Source organism: Cherax quadricarinatus, chromosome 11, assembly GCF_038502225.1.
Source record: "Cherax quadricarinatus isolate ZL_2023a chromosome 11, ASM3850222v1, whole genome shotgun sequence".
NCBI classification, from domain to species: domain Eukaryota; kingdom Metazoa; phylum Arthropoda; class Malacostraca; order Decapoda; family Parastacidae; genus Cherax; species Cherax quadricarinatus.
The window spans coordinates 38,628,527-38,648,254 of record NC_091302.1 but is presented as its reverse complement, the minus strand read 5'-3'; the positions used below and the strand labels follow the sequence as shown (position 1 = coordinate 38,648,254).

The 19,728-nt window shown below is 39.2% G+C and overlaps 1 protein-coding gene across 13 annotated transcripts in view; it reads right to left on the bottom strand.

The window, feature by feature from the left end:
- Usp47 (ubiquitin specific protease 47) overlaps positions 1 to 19,728 on the bottom strand; it is a 433,614-nt gene that overhangs the window by 157,630 nt on the left and 256,256 nt on the right. For all 13 annotated transcript variants that reach the window (XM_070083998.1, XM_070083999.1, XM_070083995.1 and 10 more), the window contains 2 exons: positions 6,184 to 6,307; positions 5,534 to 5,706 (listed from right to left, as the gene is read on the bottom strand). In XM_070083998.1, the coding sequence (XP_069940099.1) occupies positions 5,534 to 5,706; positions 6,184 to 6,307 (297 nt within the window). The remainder of the gene's footprint in view (positions 1 to 5,533; positions 5,707 to 6,183; positions 6,308 to 19,728) is intronic.

Genomic DNA, 19,728 nt, shown 5'->3' with positions numbered 1-19,728 from the left:
AAGAGGACCTATATTACTCAGGAGGAAAAGGCACTGCCAGGACACAAGCCTATGAAAGGCAGGCTGACGCTCATGTTTTGTAGTAATGCTAGTGGGGATTTTAAAGTGAAGCCGTTACTAGTGTACCATTCTGGAAATCCCAGAGTGTTCAAGAAAAACAATGTTATGAAGAGTAAATTGTGTGTGTTTTGGAGATCTAATAGCAAGGCATGGGTCACGAGGGAAATTTTCGTCGAGTGGTTCGATGAAGTGTTTGACCCTAGTGTGAAGAATTACCTCCTGGAAAAGAAATTGGATCTCAAGTGCCTCCTAGTAAGGGACAATGCACCTGCTCATCCTCCAAACTTGGATGATCTAATTTTTGAGGAGTTTGGGTTCATCACAGTAAAGTTCTTGCCCCCGAATACCATTCCTCTCCTCCAGCCCATGGACCAGCAAGTCATTTCAAACTTTAAAAAACTCTACACCAAAGCAATGTTTGAAAGGTGCTTTAATGTGATCTCAGACACTCACTTGACCCTAAGAGATTTTTGGAAGGAACACTTCAGTATTCTCCATTGCATAAGCCTTATAAGTAAGGCTTGGGAGAGAGTGACTACCAGGGCTTTGAACACTGCTTGGAGAAACTTGTGGCCAGATTGTGTCCACAAGAGGGATTTTGAAGGGTTTGAGGCAGCCCCTGATGAGCCTATGTCAGTTGTGAACTCTACTGTGGCACTGGGGAGTTCCATGGGGTTGGATGTGAGTTTGGAGGATGTGGAAGAGTTGGTGGAGGATCACAACGAAGAGCTAACCACTGAGGAGCTGCAAGAGCTTCAGCAGGAACAGCAACAGATCGCAGCTCAGAATCCTACTGCAGAGGAGGAGGAAGAGAGATGGAAGAAGGTGCCTTCTTCAGAAATTAGGGAGATTTTTGAAATGTGGGGTAGGATGGAAACATTTATGGAGAAACATCACCCTGAGAAGGATGTTGCAATCCATATCGGCAACTTGTACAGTGAAAGAGTCTTGGCCCATTTTAGGGAAGTTTTAAAGCGACGCCAGAAAAAGAGCTCTCTGGACAGTTTTTTTTGTGAGACAGGACTCCAGTGACTCTCAAGCTGGTCCTAGTGGCATTAAGAAACAGAGAAGAGAAGTAACCCCAGAAAAGCACTTGGTACCTGAGGTACTGATGGAAGGGGATTCCCCTTCCAAACAGTAATTCAATCTCTCTCCTCCTCCAGTCTTCCATACACTAAGAAGAATTGCCAATAAAGGTAAGTGTTATGCTGTTAATGTTTCATTCATCATGTCCCTTTGTATTGTTTATGTACTACATCTATATTTCATGTAAAAGTTTTTTTTTTTTGTTTTAATACTTCTGGGTGTCAGAAATGAATTAATTGTGTTTACATTGTATTTCTTATGGGGAAAATTGATTCAAAAATCGTCTATTTCGATAATAGTCCCAATTCTAGGAACGGATTAAGGACGATATATGAGGGATCACTGTAATGTAGATCTTAATACTACTGACTGCGAAAAGGATTTAGGAGTTCTGGTTAGCAGTAATCTAAAACTAAGACAACAGTGCATTAGTGTTCGCAATAAAGCTAACAGAATTCTTGGCTTCATATCAAGAAGTATAAATAATAGAAGTCCTCAGGTTGTTCTTCAACTCTATATATCCTTGGTTAGGCCTCATTTAGACTATGCTGCTCAGTTCTGGTCACCGTATTACAGAATGGATATAAATATTCTGGAAAACATACAGAAGAGGATGACAAAGATGATCCCATGTATCAGAAATCTTCCCTATGAGGATAGACTGAGGGCCCTGAATCTGCACTCTCTCGAAAGGCGTAGAATTAGGGGGGATATGATCGAGATGTATAAATGGAAAACGGGCATAAATAAAGGAAATGTAAATAGCGTGCTGGAAATTTCCGGCCAAGACAGGACTCGCAGCAATGGTTTCAAGTTGGAAAAATTCAGATTCAGGAAGGATATAGGAAAGCACTGGTTTGGTAATAGAGTTGTGGATGAGTGGAACAAACTCCCGAGTATAGTTATTGACGCTAAAACGTTGTGTAGTTTTAAAAATAGGTTGGATAAATATATGAGTGGGTGTGGGTGGGTGTGAGTTGGACCTGACTAGCTTGTGCTGCTGGGTTTGGTGCCGTGCTCCTTCCTTGAGTAGAAGTGACCAGACTGGGTGGGTCATTGGGCTAATCCGGGGGGGAGGGGAAATGGACCTGCTCCGCATGGGTCAGTAGGCCTGCTGCAGTGTTCCTTCTTTCTTCTTTCTTTCAACACACCAGCCGTATCCCACCGAGGCGGGGTGGCCCAAAAGGAAAAACAAAAGTTTCTCCTTTCACATTTAGTAATATATACAGGAGAAGGGGTTACTAGCCCCTTGCTCCTGGCATTTTAGTCGCCTCTTACAACACGCATAGCTTACGGAGGAAGAATTCTGTTCCACTTCCCCATGGAGATAAGAGGAAATAAACAAGAACAAGAGCTAGTAAGAAAATAGAAGAAAACCCAGAGGGGTGTGTATACATACGCTTGTACATGTATGTGTAGTGTGACCTAAGTGTAAGCAGAAGTAGCAAGACGTACCTGAAACCTTGCATGTTTATGAGACAGAAAAAACACCAGCAATCCTACCATCGTGTAAAACAATGACAGGCTTACGTTTTACACTCACTTGGCAGGACGGTAGTACCTCCCTGGGTGGTTGCTGTCTACCAACCTACTACCTAGGTCCTTCTTTCTTATGTTCTTATAACTGTTTATGCAATCATTTATTTAACTTATTGTATATTCTGAATTTTTAAGTACTGTATAACTTTTTATTATTGATGTCTCAAATATTCATGATGACTACATACACCCTCTATGTCCTGCTGTTTCAGCACCAAGTATACATTCGACCCATCCATATTTTACCATAGTAATTTTCTTACGAGGTACCAAATGATAATTTTTTACTCTTTTTTTACCACTTTGGTAAACTTGCAAGTACTTCCACTTTGAAGCTGCATTAGGCTATATTAGGTTAGGTTACATAAACCCATGAAAATACTGTATGTACTGTAGTATATTCACAAACCAGCAAATTAAAAAAAAAATATGCCTGGCAATGGGTGGCCAAGAATGCCTAGATGCCTTTACCAATGCCCTGATAAGCTTACCTTGAACTCTCTCTCTCATGGTTCCAAATTTGTTGCAGACCCTCTCTTTGTTTTCCCAAATGACACTAGTTTGCTTTGTCAACTGTAACTTCCATCCTTTCAACTTTTTCTCAACACCTTCAACTCTCAATCTCTCTCTTCTGTTGTATTTTCCTTTACTTATTTATTTTCTTTTTACATCAGCCATCTCACACCAAGATATGGTGATTAAAAAAAAAAAAAAAAAAAGGAAACACATTCAGTATTATTCATTCAATAGCTGTCTTGCCAGCTAGTGCACTGACATCACAATTCAAATGACCCACCATACTGCAACATTCTCACCCCTCTTAAAGATTACAGGCACTATACTTTTTACCTCCAAGACTTAAGTCTGGCTAAATGATTTCCATACATCCCTTCATAAATGTTACCCTGCTCACACACACACATTATATCATCTCCACTCACTTCAGTCTAATACACACACACGCCTAATGGATACTGAAGCCAATACGACTTAAAACCTTCTTCACTCTTTTTCCTTCATTCCCTTCTTGGACAATCTCTACTTCTCTTTCCTTCCACCCTGAACTTGTACACTTTCTCACTCGTCCTATTTTGTGCCATCCTTTCTAAATAACCAAACAACCTCTGAATTATAACTTTTATAACCCTCCATCTCTTCTAATTTCTAAGCTCCAAATTCTCTGCATAATATTCACACCACATATTGCACTTGAACATGACACCTCCAATGCCTGAAGCCTCCTCTTTGTTGTAATGTTTAAAGACTGTGCCTAGCACCCATGTATAAGTGCTGGTAACACTATATTCTGGCATCTTCACTTTTTTTTTTTTTTACCTCCACTTATAAATTTGTATCCATAGGCACCTTAACACAAAAGTAAGCAAATGATGTCATTTTCCAATAAATGTCCAAGTAGCCATTTTAATATACAGTCATGAATGTGCCTTTTTGTTATTTATTTATTTATTCAGTCATGAATGGGTTGACATTATTTATACAATTATTACAATATTGCAGTAGTCTGCATAACAGTAAATCTTCTATTTTTTGTTTGAACAAAAATTCAAAATAGAAAGCAAGAGTAATATCAGAGGGGCCTGGAGACATGACTGGTGAACAAAGAAAATGTTATTTTAGAGCCAGGAATGTCTGCATTGTTCATTCTGGACCCTATTTTGAAATTGTCATATTTTTTCATTTTCGTAAAATTGGCCAAATTGCAAATTTCTGACCACGTTAATGGGTAGTTGAAATCGGTAAATGGGTAGTTTCTTATACTCAATCGATAGAAAAAATTGAGTTCTAAAGAAATAGCTATGAGTTTGGTCGAGTGGAACAATGGAATCAGCCGAAAATAGGCCTCAAAGTGGGCGAAATCGCCGATTTGTAAATATCGCCAAGGTCACTAACTTTGCGAGTGTAATTCCATCAGTTTTCCTTCAAATTTCGTTCTTTTGATGTCATTACAATCAGGAAAAGATTCTCTATCATTTCATAAGAAAAAATAAGGGGGGGGGGTGATTTGGCGACACCAGAAGACACCTCAGGATTTGGGGTTGCGACAGTCAAGGGGTTATTGAGTTTCTATTATGTATATACATGTACTGATTCTCTGAACAGTACATGTATATTTTATGAAGTGCTAAACTTGTCATTTAATTGCAGAATGACTTCTGACAAGTCAGGTTTATTTTCCTCATTATCTATAAAGTGCTGTTATCCAGTTCCATTTACAATATATTAACACCTCTCAGGCTGCAACCCATAACAGGTACAGTAGGTACCTATTTATGGATAAATGAACAGGGGCAGCAGATGTAAGAAGACTTACCCATATGCCTTGACCCAGCCGTTAATCAAACCCTTCGGCTATGAGTCACTCAAATGTTTTTTTTTTAATTACTATACTGTAGCCTCTTTGTATTCATCACTAACTCCAATTTTCAGACTTGCAATTTGACAGGTACATAAACACCGAGTAAGCTACAAAGATGAGAAATATTTAATAATTAAAAAACTTCATCCCTGTATCTCTGAATTAGGTTTAAATACATAAAAATCATGCTGTCTCATTTTTATAAGGAATAAGAAAAAATAAAGTTTTGAAACATTAAAAACAGAAACCCCATAGTTGCTAGAATAATCCATATTGTAGATTATTAAGCATAATCACAGGGAAATGCTAAATGCATAAGGGTCATACAGTACTTGGGGAACTGGAGGAAATTGATCCAAAGAACTGACAGCGAGGGAGAAGGGGAAACTAATTCCCTGAATTAAGAGCACTTCGTAAGCAGAAAGGCACCCCATTTGGAGGGATAATGGTAAGAGTGAGAGAAGCACTAACCCCACTGTCCTTGCTGGAGCAGCTGGCAGGACTGGCAGCACTATCAGCTGGAGAGGCAGAACAGGACATGGATGCAACACCGCTACAACTACCACTAGTGTTGCTGTTTTCACCTAGCGATGTTTCTATCTCTTCTTCTTTGTATGGTGGAATCTGAAGTTCTTCTAAGGCCTCTGTTAAATATCAACAAAACCATCTCTGCTAAATTTTGTTTATGGCCCTAATCTTCACAAACAACAAAGGAAATTACTAGTAAATATACACAATATAACATGAATGCCAGTCAAGACACATCACAAAATTATGATGCTCTTACCTACAACTGAGCATTGGCAATTGGCAAGATTTGTATACACACATGGTTGGTGGCATATATAAAATGGAATATGGAAATACCAAATATAAATAAGCTTTTGACAATTGAAATAATGTTAAAAAAAATTTGTTTGGGTCATCTTTCTCAACCTAATGGCCAAGTATTCAAAGAACTTTATGATAACTTCAAATATGTGGGTTTCAAGTCCTGGTTAACTAAATTAACTCTAAAGCCCATTTAAAAATGAAGGCAACAAGAGAGAAAGAAGTAGAACTAAAATAATCAATATTTTCTGTTCAGCCATAGAGCATGAGCAAATCATTCTACAACATACCTTTACTAGTGTCTGGGAGAGGGCAGTAGAGTGTGATAGTGTTCTCATAGCGGTCGAGGATGCTGTACATACATGATCCAATAAAGAAGTCAGTAGGCTCATTGGCAGATGACTCTACATACACCTGTAGGCATATTAATCTTATAAAAATTTTATTTACTTGGTGCCTATGAAAATATGATCAGATTTTTGTGAAATTCTTACTAGCACATTACTCAACAGCAAAAACGTTGCTTGATATTCATGCAAAGAGATATATATTTTTATTATTTAATACAAAAAATAGGAAAAATTGGATATCAAATTAGAGAGAAGGAGTATGGAAGAAGTGAATGTTTTCAGATATTTGGGAGTTGACGTGTCAGCGGATGGATTTATGAAGGATGAGGTTAACCACAGAAATGATGAAGGGAAAAAAGGCAAGTGGCGCTTTGAGGTATATGTGGAGACAAAAAATGTTATCTATGGAGGCAAAGAAGGGAATGGATGAAAGTAGTATGCATGTATGTATATTCTTTCTTTCAACACACCAGCCGTATCCCACCGAGGCGGGGTGGCCCAAAAGGAAAAACAAAAGTTTGTCCTTTTACATTTAGTAATATATACAGGAGAAGGGGTTACTAGCCCCTTGCTCCTGGCATTTTAGTTGCCTCTTACAACACGCATAGCTTACGGAGGAAGAATTCTGTTCCACTTCCCCATGGAGGATGTATGTATGTATGTATGTATGTATGTATGTATGTATGTATGTATGTATGTATGTATGTATGTATGTATGTATGTATGTATATATATATATATATATTTTTTATTATTTTTATTATTATCACACTGGCCGATTCCCACCAAGGCAGGGTGGCCCGAAAAAGAAAAACTTTCACCATCATTCACTCCATCACTGTCTTGCCAGAAGGGTGCTTTACACTACAGTTTTTAAACTGCAACATTAACACCCCTCCTTCAGAGTGCAGGCACTGTACTTCCCATCTCCAGGACTCAAGTCCGGCCTGCCGGTTTCCCTGAATCCCTTCATAAATGTTACTTTGCTCACACTCCAACAGCACGTCAAGTATTAAAAACCATTTGTCTCCATTCACTCCTATCAAACACGCTCACGCATGCCTGCTGGAAGTCCAAGCCCCTTGCACACAAAACCTCCTTTACCCCCTCCCTCCAACCTTTCCTAGGCCGACCCCTACCCCGCCTTCCTTCCACTACAGACTGATACACTCTTGAAGTCATTCTGTTTCGCTCCATTCTCTCTACATGTCCAAACCACCTCAACAACCCTTCCTCAGCCCTCTGGACAACAGTTTTGGTAATCCCGCACCTCCTCCTAACTTCCAAACTACGAATTCTCTGCATTATATTCACACCACACATTGCCCTCAGACATGACATCTCCACTGCCTCCAGCCTTCTCCTCGCTGCAACATTCATCACCCACGCTTCACACCCATATAAGAGCGTTGGTAAAACTATACTCTTTTATTTATTTATATATATATATATATATATATATATATATATATATATATATATATATATATATATATATATATATATATATATATATATATATATATATATATATATATATATATATATATATATATATATATATATATATATATATATATATATATATATATATATATATATATATATATATATATATATATATATATATATATATATATATATATATATATATATATATATATATATATATATATATATATATATATATATATATATATATATATATATATATATATATCAATCATTCAGGGAAACCGGTTATTTTCATATAGTCGGACTTGAGTCCTGGAAATGGGAAGTACAATGCCTGCACTTTAAAGGAGGGGTTTGGGATATTGGCAGTTTGGAGGGATATGTTGTGTATCTTTATATGTGTATGCTTCTAGACTGTTGTATTCTGAGCACCTCTGCAAAAACAGTGATAATGTGCGAGTGTTGTGAAAGTGTTGAATGATGAAAGTATTTTCTTTTTGGGGATTTTCTTTCTTTTTTGGGTCACCCTGCCTCGGTGGGAGACGGCCGACTTGTAGAAAAAAAAAAAAAAAAAAAAAAAAATATATATATATATATATATATATATATATATATATATATATATATATATATATATATATATATATATATATATATATATATATATATTTTTCAACAAGTCGGCCGTCTCCCACCGAGGCAGGGTGACCCAAAAAAGAAAGAAAATCCCCAAGAAGAAAATACTTTCTTCATCATTCAACACTTTCACCACACTCACACATTATCACTGCTTTTGCAGAGGTGCTCAGAATACAACAGTTTAGAAGCACATACGTATAAAGATACACAACATATCCCTCCAAACCGCCAATATCCCAAACCCCTTCTTTAAAGTGCAGGCATTGTACTTCCCATTTCCAGGACTCAAGTCCGACTATATGAAAATAACCGGTTTCCCTGAATCCCTTCACTAAATATTACCCTGCTCACACTCCAAAAGATCGTCAGGTCCCAAGTATCATTCGTCTCCATTCACTCCTATCTAACACGCTCATGCACGTTTGCTGGAAGTCCAAGCCCCTTGCCCACAAAACCTCCTTTACCCCCTCTATCCAACCCTTTCGAGGACGACCCCTACCCCTCCTTCCTTCCCCTATAGATTTATATGCTTTCCATGTCATTCTACTTTGATCCATTCTCTCTAAATGACCAAACCACCTCAAAAACCCCTCTTCTGCCCTCTGACTAATGCTTTTATTAACTCCACACCTTCTCCTAATTTCCACACTCCGAATTTTCTGCATAATATTTACACCACACATTGCCCTTAGACAGGACATCTCCACTGCCTCCAACCGTCTCCTCGCTGCTGCATTTACCACCCAAGCTTCACATCCATATAAGAGTGTTGGTACTACTATACTTTCATACATTCCCTTCTTTGCCTCCATAGATAAAGTTTTTTGACTCCACATATACCTCAACGCACCACTCACCTTTTTTCCCTCATCAATTCTATGATTAACCTCATCCTTCATAAATCCATCCACCGACACGTCAACTCCCAAGTATCTGAAAACATTCACATCTTCCATACTCCTCCTCCCCAATTTGATGTCCAATTTTTCTTTATCTAAATCATTTGATACCCTCATCACCTTACTCTTTTCTATGTTCACTTTCAACTTTCTATCTTTACACACATTCTCAAACTCATCCACTAACCTTTGCAATTTTTCTTTAGAATCTCCCATAAGCACAGTATCATCAGCAAAAAGTAACTGTGTCAATTCCCATTTTGAATTTGATTCCCTATAATTTAATCCCACCCCTGTCCTGAACACCCTCGCATTTACTTCTTTTACAACCCCATCTATAAATATATTAAACAACCATGGTGACATTACACATCCCTGTCTAAGACCTACTTTTACCGGGAAGTATTCTCCCTCTCTTCTACACACCCTAACTTGAGCCTCACTATCCTCATAAAAGCTCTTTACAGCATTTAGTAACTTACCACCTATTCCATATACTTTCAACATCTGCCACATTGCTCCCCTATCCACTCTATCATATGCCTTTTCTAAATCCATAAATGCAATAAAAACTTCCCTACCTTTATCTAAATAGTGTTCACATATGTGTTTCAATGTAAACACTTGATCTACACATCCCCTACTCACTCTGAAGCCTCCCTGCTCATCCGCAATCCTACATTCTGTCTTACCTCTAATTCTTTCAATTATAACCCTACCATACACTTTCCCTGGTATACTCAATAAACTTATTCCTCTATAATTTTTACAATCTCTTTTATCCCCTTTCCCTTTATATAAAGGGACTATACATGCTCTCTGCCAATACCTAGGTACCTTCCCCTCTTTCATACATTTATTAAACAAAAGTACCAACCACTCCAACACTATATCCCCCCCTGCTTTTAACATTTCTGTCATGATCCCATCAGTTCCAGCTGCTTTACCCCCTTTCATTCTACGTAATGCCTCACGTACCACCACCACACTTACATTCTGCTCTTCTCCTAAAAGATGGTATACCTCCCTGGCCAGTGCATGAAATTACCGCCTCCCTTTCTTCCTCAACATTTAAAAGTTCCTCAAAATATTCTCGCCATCTATCTAATACCTCCCTCTCCCCATCTACTAACTCCCCTACTCTGTTTTTAACTGACAAATCCATACTTTCCCTAGGCTTTCGTAACCCTTTCAGGGTCCAAGGCCAAAATCTTAAGTGGTGCTCCAGTGTCCAAGAAAAAAAAAAAAAAAAATTACAGAATTAAAGAGCATATTTTTGTGAAGGTAATAAGACAAAAAAAAAAATCTGATCAGTACTTACCGAGATACAGTGCCAAGAAGTTTGTCAAAAATGATGTGGTGGCGGCAACATCGACGAATTCCACATACGCGCATTACATTATTTTGTGGTTTTAGTTGTTTTTTCTTTTCTTTTCCAATTTTTTTCTATTCCTACCAACATTTGGGGCCTGAGAGACCAATACTGTATATAATGTAAATATATAAACTCACTGTATTGAACACAATAACCGCACTAAAGTTATTATCATATTATTGTTTACCACTGTTGTTTATTACAATAAACATGCACAAATCTTGTATAATACTAATGTTCTATCATATATTTACATATTTACAATCACTGGACATGGTTTTAAAACTGCTGGAGCTTGTGGAACTCCTTGAAACAAGGCACCATGCACAGAGGCACCTTACATTCCTCACACATAAACCGAGTGTCTTTGCCGTCGTTTTGTTTGTGCACAGACGATGCATCTCTTCTGAGCAAATTTCTTCTGAGTTGAAGGAAGCTGTATTATGAAATGATCACCTTCTCTCCTCAAACGCTTGGGTATATCCTGAGGAATTCGAGGACCATGTTGTATAGCAGGTGTTGTTACCTGGTACTTCATTATGAGTTGTCTGACAACAGACAAACAAAATTCACCATACGGTGGTCTGTTGCCAGTCTTTATTTGGTACATATTATATGCATTGAGCACTGAAATGTCCATGAGATGGAAGAAAAGTTTCATGTACCACTTGTAACTCTTACGAACACAGTCAACAAAACCAATCTGCATGTCACACTTGTCAACCAAGCGCATGTTTTGTGTATAATCAATCACTGACACTGGTTTTCGAATACGTTCATTAGTCACTCGATCAACTTTGCCACTGTCTTGCATTTTATTACGGTGAATGGTTGTCAACAATGTGACAACTTGTTTGTCATGCCACCGTAATGCCATGATGTCATTGGCAGTAAACACCTGCACGTCATCACCACGAGCACCTGCGTTGAGCCTGGGCATATGTTTACGATTAGAACGCACTGTGCCACACACATCTGTCTTGTTCACTCGCATGAAATCACTGAGTAATGGGCTTGTGTACCAGTTATCGGTATATAATGTATGCCCCTTACCAAGATAAGGTGCCATCATGTTTCTCACTATGTCACCTGAGATACCCAATAACATCTTGGTATCTTTCAATGTTTTACTACCCGTGTATACAACAATATCCAACACCAGGCCACTGTCACAATCACAGAGTACAAACAGTTTTATACCAAAGCGTTTCCTCTTGCTCGGTATATACATGTACTGCTTGAATGACAGTCTACCTTTGAACAAAATCAAAGACTCGTCAATTGCAAGATTCTTGAATGGATAAGAGTATATCCTGAACTTTTGTTTGAGATACACGAAAACATTTCTAATCTTGTATAACCTGTCACTTCTGTCAGGCCTGGTTTTGTCAGAGAAGTGCAACATACGTAAGAGTAAGACAAACCTGTTCACTGGTATGATTTCACTGAAGACCGGGGTAGAAATTAGCCGATCTGTGGACCAGTATGCTTTTATATTATGCTTATAGACGTGAGGCATAAGCATTATTGTTGCAAAAAGCAAATACATTTCTGCAACAGTCGTCTCTTTCCACCTGTGTAGTCTTGACTGTGGTGATAAGATCGTATTTCCCATGGTGTACTCAAAATACTTATTACTTTCCCTGGCAATAATTTCCATCAATGGCTGGTCAAAGAATAATTCAAAGAATTCCAGTTCATTGGCTGTGGTTCCAAGGGGACAAGTAGGTAGAATTCCACTTTGAGAATCATCAAAGTGGTGAAGCTTGGGAACAAAATTGGGATTTTGCTGCCAATCCCACATACAGTTTGCTGGTGGATACTGGACATCATAGGCTGGTTGTGCGGGTGGTTGTGGTGGGCTGGTGGCTGGCGCTCCGCTTTGTCCTTGAACTGATGAGTCAGCAGCGTGGGTCCCAGCGTGGCCTGGTGAGTCACGCATGGCGGTGCCACTACCATCACCACTAACACCATCCACTGATGCCTGTGGTCTATCCATGCCAAGTGTAGCCACATCATCCTCACTATCACTACCTAAAACTGGTGTTGGGCCACGGGATGTACTCCGGGATGTACTCCGTCCCCTGGGCACAGCATAGGGTACACTACCCGAGCGCATGCGGCGGCGAACATACCGACGCTTCACTGGTGAATATGATTCCTCACTATCACTACTCGATTGATCGTCGAGCGCAATAAAATCACAGTCCACGTCACTATCATCATCATTACTGAAGTCAGAGGCCTGGCCACGCGAAAATATTAGTTTTCTCTTGCCATGAGGAACAACCAACCGTGAGTCACGAGTGCCCACACCAGAGGTAGAAGGTTGAGGATCGTCAGGGTTTTCTGCACTATTATCGATATCCTGGTCATTCTTTTCGGTCACTAACTGATCAAAGCCGTAGAATTCGTCTTCATTTCCACTTCCATCAGTGTCAGAACTATCAGATAGGAAGAGGAGAGTCCCAATTTTCCGGGGAGTGAGAGCTGACTTGCGACGAGGCATGGTGAACAAGGGTAACTGAGCCAGCGTTCCCACAATGCTATGCGGGCGCCTAGATTTTTTGTTTATGGCGCACACTCACCACGCAGACCCCTTCTCTCACATGCAGGCCCATGAGCGTTTTCGCACTAAATTTGACGGCGCTAGAATTTTGGCATAGATCTACGGTTTGGACACTCAACGTAAAGCCGTTGATTTAACGGGACGGACCCTGAAAGGGTTAACTTGTTTAACTCGCTCCAAAATTTTTTCTTATTTTCATTAAAATTTCTTGACAGTGCCTCTCCCACTCTATCATCTGCTCTCCTTTTGCACTCTCTCACCACTCTCTTTACCTTTCTTTTACTGTCCATATACTCTGCTTTTCTTATAACACTTCTGCTTTGTAAAAACCTCTCAAAAGCTAACTTTTTCTCTTTTATCACACCCTTTACTTCATCATTCCACCAATCACTCCTCTTTCCACCTGCCCCCACCCTCCTATAACCACAAACTTCTGCCCCACATTCTAATACTGCATTTTTAAAACTATTCCAACCCTCTTCAACCCCCCCACTACTCATCTTTGCACTAGCCCACCTTTCTGCCAACAGTCGCTTGTATCTCCCCCGAACTTCCTCCTCCCTTAGTTTATACACTTTCACCTCCCTCTTACTTGTTGTTGCCACCTTCCTCTTTTCCCATCTACCTCTTACTCTAACTGTAGCTACAACTAAATAATGATCCGAAATATCAGTTGCCCCTCTATAAACATGTACATCCTGGAGCCTACCCATCAACCTTTTATCCACCAATACATAATCTAACAAACTACTTTCATTACGTGCTACATCATACCTTGTATATTTATTTATCCTCTTTTTCATAAAATATGTATTACTTATTACCAAATCTCTTTCTACACATAGCTCAATTAAAGGCTCCCCATTTACATTTACCCCTGGCACCCCAAATTTACCTACTACTCCCTCCATAACATTTTTACCCACTTTAGCATTGAAATCCCCAACCACCATTACTCTCACACTTGATTCAAAACTCCCCACGCATTCACTCAACATTTCCCAAAATCTCTCTCTCTCCTTTACACTTCTTTCTTCTCCAGGTGCATACACGCTTACTATAACCCACTTTTCACATCCAATCTTTATTTTACTCCACATAATCCTTGAATTAATACATTTATAGTCCCTCTTTTCCTGCCATAGCTTATCCTTCAACATTATTGCTACTCCTTCTTTAGCTCTAACTCTATTTGAAACCCCTGACCTAATCCCATTTATTCCTCTCCATTGAAACTCTCCCACCCCCTTCAGCTTTGTTTCACTTAAAGCCAGGACATCCAGCTTCTTCTCATTCATAACATCCACAATCATCTCTTTCTTATCATTTGCACAACATCCACGCACATTCAGACTTCCCACTTTGACAATTTTCTTCTTCTTATTCTTTTTAGTAATCTTTACAGGAAAAGGGGTTACTAGCCCATTGTTCCCGGCATTTTAGTTGACTTTTACAACACACATGGCTTACGGAGGAAAGATTCTTATTCCACTTCCCCATGGATATAAAAGGAAAAGTATTAAGACCAAGAACTATTAAGATAAAATCAAAGAAAACTCAGATGAGTGTGTATAAATAAACGTGTACATGTATGTGTAGTGTGACCTAAGTGTAAGTAGAAGTAGCAAGACATACCTGTAATCTTGCATATTTATGAGACAGACAAAAGACACCAGCAATCCTACCATCACGTAAAACAATTACAGGCTTTTGTTTTACATTCACTTGGCAGGACGGTAGTACCTCCCTGGATGGTTGCTGTCTACCAACCTACTACCATAATATATATACAGTGGACCCCCGCATACCGTACGCATCGCATACCGTACAATCCGCATACCGGACGCTTTGATCGCAAAAATTTTGCCTCGCATACCGCCCAAAAACCCGCTCACCGCCCTTCGTCCGAGACGCGTCCAATGTGCGGCCTGAGCCACGCTCACATGTTCCGCCGGTGGCATTGTTTACCGGCCAGCCTCTGCGGTAACATCCAAGCATACAATCGGAACATTTTGTATTATTACAGTGTTTTTGGTGATTTTTTCTGGAAAATAAGTGACCATGGGCCCCAAGAAAGCTTCTAGTGCCAACCCTACAGCAATAAGGGTGAGAATTACTATAGAGATGAAGAAAAAGATCATTGATAAGTATGAAAGTGGAGTGCGTGTCTCCGAGCTGGCCAGGTTATATAATAAACCCCAATCAACCATCGCTACTATTGGTGGTACAGCTGCTGCTGCTGCTGTACCACCGTCAGCTGCTGCTGCACTGTCAGCTGCTGCTGCTGTTGTACCACCGTCAGCTGCTGCTGCTGCTGTAGTACTGTCTGCTGCTGCTGTAGCATCGTCTGCTGCTGCTGTAGCATCGTCTGCTGCTGCTGTAGCATCGTCTGCTGCTGCTGTAGCATCGTCTGCTGCTGCTGTAGCATCGTCTGCTGCTGCTGCTGTAGCATCGTCTGCTGCTGCTGCTGTAGCATCGTCTGCTGCTGCTGTAGCATCGTCTGCTGCTGCTGCTGTAGCATCGTCTGCTGCTGCTGTAGCATCGTCTGCTGCTGCTGTAGCATCGTCTGCTGCTGCTGTAGCATCGTCTGCTGCTGCTGTAGCATCGTCTGCTGCTGCTGTAGCATCGTCTGCTGCTGCTGTAGCATCGTCTGCTGCTGCTGTAGCATCGTCTGCTGCTGCTGTAGCATCGTCTGCTGCTGCTGTAGCATCGTCTGCTGCTGCTGTAGCATCGTCTGCTGCTGCTATAGCATCGTCTGCTGCTGCTGTAGCATCGTCTGTTGCTGCTGTAGCATCGTCTGTTGCTGCTGTACCACCGTCAGCTGCTGCTGCTGCTGCTGCTGTAGCACCGTTGTTGGTGTGGCTTATTGAGAATACCAAGAAACAATTAACCCCAGAGGATTTGCCACCCAGGATAACCCAAAAAAGTCAGTGTCATCGAAGACTGTCTAACTTATTTCCATTGGGGTCCTTAATCTTGTCTTCCAGGATGCAACCCACACCAGTCGACTAACACCCAGGTGAACAGGGAAAAATGCCTGGAACTAGTGCTCATATTGGTGAATTTAAGGCCAGCAAAGGTTGGTTTGAGTGATTTAAGAATCGTAGTGGCATACACAGTGTGATAAGGCCTGTTCTGGAAGAAAATGCCAAACAGGACCTACAGTACTCAGGAGGAAAAGGCACTTCCAGGACACAGTGTCTCATCAGTCATTGCTGCATCTTCAATAAAGGTAAGTGTCATTTATTCTTCATTTAGTAGAGTAGTACATGCACAATATATATTGTGCATGTACTACTCTACTATTGTGCATGTATCCTTCTCTTTGTGTGTAGGAAAATGTATATTTCATGTGGTAAAATTTTTTTTTTCATACTTTTGGGTGTCTTGCACGGATTAATTTGATTTCCATTATTTCTTATGGGGAAAATTCATTCGCATACCGAACATTTCACATAACAACCAGCCCTCTTGCACGGATTAACGTCGCTATGCGGGGGTCCACTGTATATATATGTATATATGTATGTGTGTGTATATATATATATATATATATATATATATATATATATATATATATATATATATATATATATATATATATAACGATTACCTCCGAATGCGACCAATTATGTAAGTGTATTTATGTAAGTGCGTTTGTACATGTATGTTTGGGGGTCTGAAATGGACTAATCTACTTCACAATATTCCTTATGGGAACAAATTCCGTCAGTACTGGCACCTGAACATACTTCTGGAGTGAAAAAATATCGTTAACCGGGGGTCCACTGTATATATATATATATAAATATATATATATTATATAATATATATATATATATATATAATATATAATATATATATATATATAATATATATATATACATATAATATATATATATATACATATATATATATATATATATATATATATATATATATATATATATATATATATATATATATATATATATATATATATATATATATATATATATATATACATGTCGTGCCGAATATGTAAAACTGGCCAATTAGCAAGAACTCCTTTAAAATTATGTCCTTTCTAAAATTTTCTCTTGTATGTTTAAAGATATATTTTTTTCATTAATGTTAATGTACAAATTTTTAATTTTGCTCCAAAAGAATCTTAGAAAACTTACCTAACCTTATTATAACAAGAACAATTTATTTTAGCCTAACCCAACTAAATATCTTTTAGATTTGTTTACAGTAATTTAATACTAAACAAGCACAGTGAAATACATTTTTTTCGTTAGGTTCAGAATGATTTTGGCGAATTTATTGCATACACAAATTTTCGCTTGTCCTATATAGCAAGATGAGCGTTGCTATTTAAGCCAAGATGGCAAGTTCTGCCTATTCGGCACGACATATATATATATATAGGTAATACATATTTTAAGAAAAAGAGGATAAATAAGTATACAAGATATGATGTAGGGCGAAATGACAGTAGTTTGTTGGATTATGTATTGGTAGATAAAAGACTGTTGAGTAGACTTCAGGATGTACATGTTTATAGAGGGGCCACAGATATATCAGATCACTTTCTAGTTGTAGCTACACTGAGAGTAAAAGGTAGATGGGATACAAGGAGAATAGAAGCATCAGGGAAGAGAGAGGTGAAGGTTTATAAACTAAAAGAGGAGGCAGTTAGGGTAAGATATAAACAGCTATTGGAGGATAGATGGGCTAATGAGAGCATAGGCAATGGGGTCGATGAGGTATGGGGTAGGTTTAAAAATGTAGTGTTAGAGTGTTCAGCAGAAGTTTGTGGTTACAGGAAAGTGGGTGCGGGAGGGAAGAGGAGCGACTGGTGGAATGATGATGTAAAGAGAGTAGTAAGGGAGAAAAAGTTAGCATATGAGAAGTTTTTACAAAGTAGAAGTGATGCAAGGAGGGAAGAGTATATGGAGAAAAAGAGAGAGGTTAAGAGAGTGGTGAAGCAATGTAAAAAGAGAGCAAATGAGAGAGTGGGTGAGATGTTATCAACAAATTTTGTTGAAAATAAGAAAAAGTTTTGGAGTGAGATTAACAAGTTAAGAAAGCCTAGAGAACAAATGGATTTGTCAGTTAAAAATAGATGAGGAGAGTTATTAAATGGAGAGTTAGAGGTACTACCGTCCTGCCAAGTGAGTGTACAACGAAAGCCTGTAATTGTTTTACATGATGGTAGGATTGCTGGTGTCTTTTGTCTGTCTCATAAACATGCAAGATTTCAGGTATGTCTTGCTACTTCTACTTGCATTTAGGTCACACTACACATACATGTACAAGCATATATATACACACACACACCCCTCTGGGTTTTCTTCTATTTTCTTTCTAGTTCTTGTTCTTGTTTATTTCCTCTTACCTCCATGGGGAAGTGGAACAGAATTCTTCCTCCGTAAGCCATGCGTGTTGTAAGAGGCGACTAAAATGCCGGGAGCAAGGGGCTAGTAACCCCTTCTCCTGTATATATTACTAAATTTAAAAAGAGAAACTTTAGTTTTTTCTTTTGGGCCACCCTGCCTTGGTGGGATACGGCTGGTATGTTGAAAGAAAGAAAAGAAAAAGTTAGAGGTATTGGGAAGATGGAGGGAATATTTTGAGGAATTGTTAAATGTTGATGAAGATAGGAAAGCTGTGATTTCGTGTATAGGACAAGGAGGAATAACATCTTGTAGGAGTGAGGAAGAGCCAGTTGTGAGTGTGGGGGAAGTTCGTGAGGCAGTAGGTAAAATGAAAGGGGGTAAGGCAGCCGGGATTGATGGGATAAAGATAGAAATGTTAAAAGCAGGTGGGGATATAGTTTTGGAGTGGTTGGTGCAATTATTTAATAAATGTATGGAAGAGGGTAAGGTACCTAGGGATCGGCAGAGAGCATGCATAGTTCCTTTGTATAAAGGCAAAGGGGATAAAAGAGAGTGCAAAAATTATAGGGGGATAAGTCTGTTGAGTATACCTGGCAAAGTGTATGGTAGAGTTATTATTGAAAGAATTAAGAGTAAGACAGAGAATAGGATAGCAGATGAACAAGGAGGCTTTAGGAAAGGTAGGGGGTGTGTGGACCAGGTGTTTACAGTGAAACATATAAGTGAACAGTATTTAGATAAGGCTAAAGAGGTCTTTGTGGCATTTATGGATTTGGAAAAGGCATATGACAGGGTGGATAGGGGGGCAATGTGGCAGATGTTGCAGGTGTATGGTGTAGGAGGTAGGTTACTGAAAGCAGTGAAGAGTTTTTACGAGGATAGTGAGGCTCAAGTTAGAGTATGTAGGAAAGAGGGAAATTATTTCCCAGTAAAAGTAGGCCTTAGACAAGGATGTGTTATGTCACCGTGGTTGTTTAATATATTTATAGATGGGGTTGTAAGAGAAGTAAATGCGAGGGTCTTGGCAAGAGGCGTGGAGTTAAAAGATAAAGAATCACACACAAAGTGGGAGTTGTCACAGTTGCTCTTTGCTGATGACACTGTGCTCTTGGGAGATTCTGAAGAGAAGTTGCAGAGATTGTTGGATGAATTTGGTAGGGTGTGCAA